This window comes from Colletotrichum acutatum, assembly GCF_030867785.1.
Source record: "Colletotrichum acutatum strain CBS 112980 chromosome Unknown BDZ83scaffold_267, whole genome shotgun sequence".
Classification (NCBI taxonomy): Eukaryota; Fungi; Ascomycota; class Sordariomycetes; order Glomerellales; family Glomerellaceae; genus Colletotrichum; species Colletotrichum acutatum.
Window position 1 is genome coordinate 18,306 of NW_026849261.1, and position 9,759 is coordinate 28,064.

Here is a 9,759-nt window from a genome sequence, read left to right on the forward strand (position 1 = left end):
TGGGTACACATCAAACCTGCAGAGGCCCCGCCTTTCTCTCGCCTTCCATCTCCTCCAGCACCTCAGGGTACCTAGGTACCTCGCATGGGTACCCTACGTCGCCGCGAGGAAGGTACTCAGTACCTTACCTTGAGAGACCGTAAGGCACCTAGGTACGTGCCCGAGGTACCGGCGCTACCCTACCCACCTCACCTACCTAAGTCACTAGTCTTTCTAAACTCACCTCAAGCATGTTTGACGCGCATTAAGCATCGTGCCATCGAATCAACCACAACCTTATCATGCCCACGACGTCGGTGCAGTTGCCGCCGCGTAAACGGCGCAAAACGCAGCTTGCCTGCAACCCATGCCGCGCTCGTAAGTCTGGATGCGATGGAGCGCGCCCGGTGTGTTCTTCTTGTACATTCAAAGGTTGGCAGCAACGGTGCACATATCAAGAATCCGTCTTGCATGCGTCATCGACACCGTACGTGCCGTGGGTTTTCTGGTCCTTCATCCCTAGTCCAAAATGGACATTACCTTGCTGGCAAGCGAAATCTGCTGATAAATTTTGGCAGATCAATTTCCCAACTGTCAAAGAGGCTGGAGCGTTTGGAAGAGCTACCCGCAGCTCAAGCTCGTGGCGGACTGCCGCATCCCGATCCTGGTCCAGAAACAGATATTTTGGGAGGAGCTCATAATGTCTTTTCCCTGACTACCGACGGATCAACCACTACTATTGGCACCATCACTCCCCAGCCGCCCGCTCAACCCTTAGCGACGAACGCTGTTCAATCTGCTTCACCATTGTCTCGCAACGAAGCAGATGGCGATGCCATGTACGGTCCTTCATCCAACAGCTCATTCCTACGACTGGTGACAGAAGCTGCGGGCCCCAGAAGCTCAAACACAAAGAGCCCAGAGGAGTGGGCTTGCCTCGACGCGGAGGAAGCCACCCCTACAGTGCTTGGGTTTGCGATAACAACGCAGCCAAAGAGTCCTGATATCCTACCGGACCCTGTAATGCTTCCCGAGAGGTGGCTCGCCGATAATCTCTTCCGCTGCTTTTGGGATTTTGTCCACCCGGTGTTCCCCATACTCCACCGGCCGTCGTTTACTGCATCGTACGAAGCAGTGTGGCAGCCATCTAAAGGCCGACCTCCTAGCCGAGACTACAAGGACATCGTTTTCCATGCCACCTTGAGCATCGTGCTGGCTCTCGGGTGTCAGCGGACAGATCAGGTCTCGGTAATGGAGCAAGTCCGCCTAGCCAATAGGTTCTATAAGCAATCTTGCAAGCTTGTGTCAGTCGATACGCTCGATCACTCCTCTCTACAACTCGTCCAGCTATTGCTGCTGAGGGGCGTTTACCTACACTACACGCAGTACGCAGACCGATGTTGGAACACAGTGGGTGTCGCACTGCGAGTTGCGCAGGGTCTCGGGTTGCACTCCCGCGGTGATGGGCCAGCGTCCTCAGAAAGTCAGCTCAAGAGGGAGATGAGGCGGCGTGTCTGGCACTGTTGCTTAACATTAGACAGGTAGGCAGAAGATTTCCCGCCAGCACCCGTGGCACCCGTGTCGCTGCCTTCGCTTGCTCGGATCCAGATGATTGCCACCCAACTAACGTCAACGCTTCCAAGACTCACGGCAACCACCTTTGGGAGACCTGTCCTTGTGTCTCGGCAGTACTCCGTCCCTCCACCGGAGCCCATCGACGATGAGTATTTGTCCGAGAGTTCCGAAGGCCTACAACCGTCGGATCGACCTTCGTACCTGGCCTTCTTTGTACACTCCGTTGCGCTGTTTGATGTGTTAAATGATATACTAGCAAAATTTTACACCGAAGGCGAAACTGTTTCGGACAAGACACCCGATTCATTCAGCCATGTCCTACAGCTCTCGTCAAAGCTCGACGAATTGGGCCACTCAATTCCGCTCTACCTCAGAGAAGGCGCGGAATTGACACGGCTAGACGAAGAGCTACGGGGGTGTCTGCAGATGCAGGCAAACATCCTCAAGTCCAGGTAAGATGGCTCTCTCACCAGTCTGTCTGTTTATTCTTCTTGTGTAGAGAGTCTTACTTACAGCTGTGCAAATAAGAGTCTTATGGATTCGGCTTCTCCTCCTACGTCCGCTCCTCTTGGCCGAAGCTAAGCACGGCAGCCGACCCCAGAAACCATTCGCAACGGACGCCTCGCATACACTTCGAGACAGTCTAGGACACTCGGCGAACTCGCTCTGCGTTTCGACGGCTCACAGTGTATTACAGGATCTTTACGAGAAGCTTGGTAGCGTCAGGCAGAGCTCGGCCTGGCATGTTCTACTTTGTACGCAAGATTTTCCTCTTCGTATCCTTCTGCCTGCCTGCTTCTTGTCTCTTGCCCTTTAAACTTCTGGTTCAGGTTGCGCGACTCTAGCTAACTCTTTGTTTACTCTATCATCACAGTCACCTTTGCCGCAGCTTCCACTCTGGTAGTTGCGACCCTGTGCCCCGATCTCCATGTCAGCTTCGAAACAGAGCCGACAAAATCCTCGTGGGACAAAGCTTTGCGCATCTTCGATTTTCACAAGCAGCATGTCGAGTCCTCTAGCCGAGGCATTGAAGTCTTGGAAAAGCTTCGCGCATCTGTCATGGCTGTCGCTTCGCAGCGAGACGCTCCCAGCGGGGCCCCCGCCACCAACGGTAAGAGAAGAATACACATAGAGAGCAAGAAAGGGGGTTGTCTTTTCCTTGTTCATGAATAGAAATTGGTAGACTGAACAGGAGAGAAGCTAACCATTCTTTTGGCGCTCTTGCATAGCAGAAACATACGATGCGCGACTTGAGCAAGGGAGCGAGCAGGACGTCTTGCTCCCGTTTGGCTCTGTGCCTAATTTGAACCAGACGACCCTGGCGCAGGACTTTGGGGATTTCACAGGCTCTGATTTGCTCAATGAAAGCTGGTTCAATATTCAGGGGATAGATCTGACCAACTGGGGAATCTTTCAATAAATGCAGCGATCATCAATGACAAGGGCATTAATCTATTCCGATAAGCCACCCTCATCATCCAGCTCCTGTATCCTATAGTGTACGACATTACTACGTAAAATGACGGTTCTCTTTTGACTGATAGAATTCAGGCCCAGAATAATTAACCTGTGAGCCCTCCCATGTCATGGGTCTTAATGAGGCACGAGAGTCCTAATTCCAAGTTAACTGGAACATTCGAATGGAAACCGCTGGCGACGGTTGATAATCCTCGCCTCAGCGGCCATCCATGGTGACTGACATGGAACTCAACGGGAAAGCTGAGTTCTCGGAGTGGGATAAACCAAATATTCAGTGTGGGCTATTCAAGCTACTACTATGACACAAACAGAATTCCCTCTCAAGACACAGGCGCCTCAGAGTCATGGAACTCGCCCAGCTTGAGCAGCTTCTTCGCATTATCACGCCCAATCTTGCGATAATTCTCAACGCCACCCACCGCCTCCTTCACCTCCTCGGCCTGGCCATCCCACCAAGCCGAGCACATCTCGATCGTCTCGTACGGGTAATCCACCGAAAACAGCACGCGGTCGGCCCCGATCTCGTCCACCACATACTTCAACGCGCGCGTGGAAAAGTTGCCCGACGTGGTGACGTAGATGTTCTCCCTAAAGTAGTCGTACACGGTCCTCTTGCACATGCGGTCCGCGTTGCCCTCCGCCGCGGCAATCGGCTTCTTGACATCTTCGAACCAGTGGTTGATGCGCCACAGGTCGATGGGGAGGTGCTCGCCCAAGTGGCCGACGATGACCTGCAGCTTCGGGAAGCGGTCGAAGACGCCGTTGGAGATGAGGCCCATGAGGTGGAGGTTCACGCCGTTGGCGAAGGACAGGGGCGGGCCGATGAGGTACTTTCGCTGCGCATAGAGCTTCTCGAGAACGACGTCGGCCGGGGCGGCCGGGTGGATGTACACGGGCACGTCGAGCGCGCAGACGACCTCCCAAAAGGCGTCGTACTCGGGCTGGTCGTAGAACTTGTACGTCTCTCCGTTGGGGCCGGCGTGCTGGAAGTCGCAGAGCAGGGCGCCGTGGAAGCCGAGGTCGGTCACGCAGCGGCGGAGCTCGCGGCCTGCTTGGACGGGATCGTGCATCGAGAGGCAGGCGAAGGCGCCGAGCTTGGAGGGGTTGTGTTTGATTTGGTCGTGGGCCCAGTTGTTGACTTCCGTGGCGCGACGTTCGGCGGCGGCTTGGTCGGCGATGCCTTGGATGCCGGGGACGGTGAGAGAGACGATGGTGTAGCCGATGCCGTGGGCGTCGGCGAGCTTGACGCGCTCCGAGTTGAGGTCGCTGATTTGGCGCATGTAGCGGGCGCGGTCGGAGGGGTTGATGTAGAGGGAGGCTTCGTACTCTGACTTGGCTTCCATGCCTGTCATTTCGTAGGCTTCTTCGAGGGCGATCTTGCCGAGCATTTTGATACTTGGCGATGGTGTTGGGCGAAGTGCGTTAAGATTTGGTGTGTGAGGGTAATCAAGTTCTCGTAGAATATATTTGGATATGAAGCTTGTGTGCTGATGAGACAGAAAGAGAATCTCCTGGATAGGAGCATTGTTGACCGGTTCTTATACGGAATCGAATCTCATTCCTCACCTCTTACAGACTCACTAACCACCATGATAACCAAACTCACTGTGAGGCGACACCCGCTCATCCCGAGAACTCCGGCCAGCATGACGTCTGAGAGGCGTTCGATCTCATGTTCCGAAGCCATCTGGACCGCTCCATCAAGCTCGGAACAAAACACTGGAGTCGTTGAATCGTGGCCATGGTCTGATGCCGCAGCATCCCCAGTTTTGCAACGATAACCAATGTCCGCCAAGAGATCTCCCGCCGCTCCCCAGATGCTGTTCCGATATCCAATGGGAAGTGCGTGTTATCTCCGCGATGACCCCACCGGGTAGATGGTGCGCTTCCGACGTCTGGCGTCATAGCGGGCTCCGGTGTGGGTCCTTACCGGCCCGGAAGACTTTGAAGGTCAAGCCAAATCTTAGAAGTTGGGACACGGGAGAGGCTCAATCGGCTTGATTCATCGAATTTTGGTAAAGGTGCTCGCTCCGTGCCTTGGACTTAGTCATCTTGGTTGGGCGGAGACGCTGTGCTTCTCCCAAGCTTCTGCGCTTGACTCTAGCGTGCTATGTCAAACTACTACCACTCGTTGAATGTTTGGAAATGAGAACGAGATCTTTTAGTTGCTTGTGTAATCTCACTTGGAACGAGTTTTTATTGCCTGGAAAGACCGTTGGATTTTCTGAGGCAAACACAAACTTGATTCGATTTCGTCTCTTCCAAGATCGTCGAGGATGGAGCGCAGAGGCTGAAGCTGTTGCAAACCTAGCACGAATCTTCGTATCGCATCACAACCAAGTGATCCGATCTTCACACAGACTAGATATGATAACTTATCAACTTATTCAACATTTAATTCGCCGTCAGATCGTCTCCGATTCCAAAAAGAAAACAAGAAACACGTCGGAAGAATTCTGCAGAAGTACAGGCCAAGTAAGAGAACACCCGAAGGAGGGTTTGGAAAGCCGATGAAAGAATTCTTGAGGGTTTAGACTCATCTATCTCAGATGAATGGGACATTGGCAAGTTGTATTTGTTGTTCACTTTTCAAACCATACTCTATCGTTGCGGGGGTGTTTCAAGTGAAGACTTGGTTTCTTGGGCCACCCCAGCCATTAGTACCCGGGGGAGTAATACAATCCACAAAGAGCGAGCTTATTAAGGTGACCTCAAGTCCTCAGCCAAGAGTCCAAAGCAAAACCCAACCTCGCTCTTCTACTTCTAAGCGATGACAATAGAAGAACAATAGAATACGGCTGCATCCACTGAAGTACCACTCTAAGGCAGGTAGTCATGCAGGATGTTTGCTGACGTACGCACGTCAGGCACATGTACAGTGCTTAGGTGTAAGCTGCAGAAGCCCAGCTACTACATATAGGTACATGCGATATTCTCCTCCAAGATGTTGCTCTCAGCGAATCAGCACTGGACTTAGAAAGAGGGGTTTTGGTGGTACGAGGCCACACGTTGGGCATGGGCATTCGATTTAAACACGCGCATTGCATATTAGGCAACAATCTCGACGAGTCTCTGCAGTTGTCTTTCAAGATTGGGCGTTGTGTGTGTAATAGTTCTCTAGAATGGGCTGGTAAATTGACTGAGGGGCGCGCTATTCGTTTCCAGCCAGGGGCGTTAGCTCTATGGTCATTTGCCACCCATCCCCTAATTTTTTCCTTTCCTTATTTTGGTTTCTGTTGCACGTGGTCGTGAGATACTTCCAAGATCTTGCTGTGAGGAGATAAGAGGCCACGAGGATGATGAATATCCTGCATCTTTAAGTGTTAGTTCTCTGAATTTTATGGGGTTCCCACGTCGGTGCGGCTTGACGTGGATAAAGAGCGAGTCCACCCCCACACACGCGCTGCATTCATATGCTTTCATCTTTCCTGCTCGCGATATCCTCGATTTACGGGCACAATCTCCCCTGCCTTTGACAGCGAATCTCTTGTTCTCCAAACTACTCAGATCCAACCTCGCGATTCTGAAGTAGTAACTCTCAGTGGTTACTAAACCCCCTTTTGCCTTTTGCCTTTTTTTCTTTTTCTTTGTTTTAGGTGAATGATGGATGAGCGGTAAATAATCTTAGAGCTTATCGATAATCTTCATACTGCCATCCTCGAAGCACTTGACTCTCGGCTTGGGACTAATGTCGTGGTAGCCCTGGAAGCGGCAATAGCTGTGGTTGCAATCCTTTAGCCATCTGCAGTGATGGCCTAGTGTGCAGTTTACGTCGTCGCATTCGGAACCCAAGCTGCAGGGAATACCGCGAGACTTTTTGTTTTGACACACATTAGCCGAATGCCCAAAAATGAAGAAAGACTACCCCATGAAATCACAAAGCGGAGGTATACACTCACCTTTTGCTTCAATAGTACCATTTCGCTGGCGCTAAGCTTATCGCCGTGGATGTAAGAACAGACTGGATTCTTACACTCGCCGTGGAGGTGGTAATTGTTGCAAAACTTCTTGCCCGTCTCCGTCATGCGCGCATTGAATCTCTTCTCTACCATAGGGTCAACCTTTGGCAGCGGCTCGTCGATGCGCTGGCTGTCGGCGTTCATGAGGTAGTATTTCGGCTGCGGCACCTTCTTTGTAGAAAAGATGTCAATGGGCTTGGGCGCCGTGGAGACCCGCGTCAGCGTAGACCAACTAGACGCGGGCGTCTGCGAGCCGCTGGAGATCGGACTGGTGACCCGGGGCGGCTCGACAGAGGCTCCGTTGTTTGCGGAGTTGGAGTTGGTGTGGTACGGGCCGGTCGGCGGTTTAGCGGCGGCGGAGATGGTGGCGGTCGGCGCGGAGGAGATGGGAGGCGGGAGCATGCTCGGCATGCCCATGGTCTGTCGCTGGACTCTTTCGGGAAGCTTTTCGGACATAAAGACAGAGTTAAAGATAATTCTGTGGAACTTGAGCTGTTTAAAGCCCTCCTCGGCGGGTGTCGTCTCGATGAGTGTGAACTTTGAAGCCACCTTATCGTCTAGCTTATACGGCTCCAAGACCGGAAGGTATCCATTATCGTGGCAAGGGCCGAAGAAGATATGCTTGCACTGGCCGATGCGGACCATGACGCGGAGCATCTCGCGGATCTTGTGGTCGGCCGACTCCTTGCCTGAGCCGACGTCGATGAAGCTGAATAGAGGCTGCGCGCGACCAAAGCCGCGTCCGAACTCGATGAGAGTGCGTTCTGAAGTAGTGAAAGGGATAATACCGGAGGCGTGGAGCTTCTTTGCGAGCCCGTCCATATTGAGGACTACCTGTACGATTATGTTCCAGTCTTCGCTGGCAGCCTCGGGGTAGGCTTCGGTAACGTAATTCTTTATCTCTGTCGACAGGAGATACCCGGCTTCGGCACCTCCTTCTGCGCCTCTCTTCAATAAGGATTCTTGGAAGATGGCGCCGTCGCCATCAATAATAACAAAAACGAATGGATTAGATTCCTGTCTCACAAGTCAGTACCTTCTCATGCTTGGCTTGGGCGTGAGAGCTTTAGCTCTGCGCCGATGGCTCGTCGATGAGTTGGTTGAATGGGCCACGAACGAGGGGAGGAACAGACGTACATTTGCCTTGTTAAGAGCCACTACGTCCTTTCCCAGATTATTGGCTTTAGTCTGCCACATTCGGCGCGATTCCCGCTCATTATTATAGTCATCGCACTTTTCGCGGTAAGCTTGCTGAAGCTGGCCGTGGCGAGCAAGTAGATCCTGGGTACTGTAAGTCAGTCAACCGGCCATGAGATGAACGAAGGAAAAAGGAAGTAGCCATAGCGTATGACCTCATCAGACAGTCGTAGGGGTTGGCATCGCCAGGAGATCTCAAAATCTCACCTGGATCATCTGATCACGAGTGTAATCATTGCGGCGGAAAAGCTCCAGTTGTTGCACGTATGCCGATAAATCCTCCGTTTCGTCCATGGTGTGCTAAAGCGGTCGCAACAAATTTTCCTCACACGACCGCGCTCTCCGTAATACCTGCTCTTGACTGTTGTATTGATGAATGAGTGATGCGGTGACGTCTATGAGTTGGTGGTGAGATTGGAGGGGGTGAGGTGAAGTTGATGAAGTTTTTGTGACCAGACCCGGGGAAACATGCCCTTACTTAAGCGTCTCAGGTGGGGTCAAACCAGGGGTGTTGTTGGAGCGTTCCAGGTTGCTTCCAGGTTCTTTCCCTTTAGGCCATTCAGATTGCCGGGCGGCGATTGTTTTGGGGCTAAGAAAATCTCCCCCGTAAAAGATCCCCGCGCCAGGGGTCCCCTCTTGTATGTTGTTGTTGTTGTTGTTGTTGTTGTTGTTGTATTTAACGCCGTGGCGGCCGGGCTAGAGCCCTTACCGCAGACCTCCCGAAGGGTATATGGCGTGGAGGGCCGTGAGCCAAGGCTACCTACTCTACAGTACGTCGTCTCTTTACATCGTCCTCCAAATCATGCCTTGTGGCCACTACGCGTTCTGTCTGTCCCCGGTTCCCGCTGGTGCCCCAGTTTCATTCTTTCCCAAATCGTCCCTTGGAATCGGGAGGTTCTTTGTAGTCCGCACTCACATCTACCTAGGTGTGGATGCTGCTACCGCAGACAGATCTTCTGGAAGAAGTCCGTCACGCGGAGAAAGGCCTCGAAGCCTCGTGGGTCGGTGATTAATCTCTTGAAGTAGGCCTCGAGAGATCCCATAGGACCTATGGGCTCGGGCATACTGCGAGAGTGGAGGGTCGGCCACCGTTGCCTCCTCGCCAGCGTTAGTCGACAGTAGACCAGGTGGTCCACGTCTTTCGCCTCTCCACAAGAGCACATCATTAGAGCGTCGTCGTGGTTGAAACGTCGGTGATATTGCTCGAAGTCCCCGTGACCCGATCGTGCCGCCAGCAGGTGATGTAACGTAGCCCGCGGCAAGGCCAGTTCAGGAGGGCTGGACAGAGCTGCCTCAAGCCCCAAGTCCGCGTACCGCGGCCTTCGCTCTTTATACCACCATCTCCTGTGCTGGCTTTGTAATTTTTCCCTTGCAAGCCGCTTGATGCCCGCTAGTGTTGCCATTTGACCCATCCGCGCCGGCAGTGTCGTTCCTTCTTTGGCCAGCCGGTCCGCGGCCTCGTTTCCTTCGATGCCCTGGTGTCCCGGGGACCAGTGCGTCCGTATATCAAATATCCTGGCCGCTTCTTGGATTTCGAGGAACGCGTCTTGTGACGAGTCCGGCGCCTTGC

The 9,759-nt window shown here is 53.0% G+C and overlaps 3 protein-coding genes across 3 annotated transcripts; 1 reads left to right on the forward strand and 2 right to left on the reverse strand.

The window, feature by feature from the left end:
• Positions 1–187: 187 nt before the first annotated feature.
• BDZ83DRAFT_736349 (fungal-specific transcription factor domain-containing protein) lies at positions 188–2,974 on the forward strand (the record flags this gene model as incomplete). The annotated part of the gene is made up of 6 exons (XM_060512995.1): positions 188–466; positions 558–1,520; positions 1,623–2,006; positions 2,083–2,309; positions 2,429–2,665; positions 2,784–2,974. The coding sequence occupies exons 1-6, from the start codon at positions 282–284 to the stop codon at positions 2,972–2,974; spliced, it is 2,187 nt and encodes a 728-aa protein (XP_060357409.1). The 5' UTR covers positions 188–281.
• Positions 2,975–3,100: 126 nt separating this feature from the next.
• Positions 3,101–4,539, reverse strand: BDZ83DRAFT_225439 (uncharacterized protein). Its single transcript, XM_060501768.1, has one exon. The coding sequence runs from the start codon at positions 4,419–4,421 to the stop codon at positions 3,354–3,356; it is 1,068 nt and encodes a 355-aa protein (XP_060357410.1). The 5' UTR covers positions 4,422–4,539; the 3' UTR covers positions 3,101–3,353.
• Positions 4,540–6,657: 2,118 nt separating this feature from the next.
• On the reverse strand, positions 6,658–8,483 carry BDZ83DRAFT_758794 (C-x8-C-x5-C-x3-H type zinc finger protein; the record flags this gene model as incomplete). Its single annotated transcript, XM_060515092.1, has 4 exons — positions 6,658–6,735; positions 6,933–8,009; positions 8,130–8,273; positions 8,397–8,483. The coding sequence occupies 4 exons, from the start codon at positions 8,481–8,483 to the stop codon at positions 6,658–6,660; spliced, it is 1,386 nt and encodes a 461-aa protein (XP_060357411.1).
• Between the last annotated feature and the right edge of the window lie 1,276 nt (positions 8,484–9,759).

Coding starts and splice junctions, on each gene's coding strand:
- BDZ83DRAFT_225439 (XM_060501768.1), bottom strand. CDS start 4,421: ATGCTCGGCAAGATCGCCCTCGAAGAAGCCTACGAAATGACAGGCATG.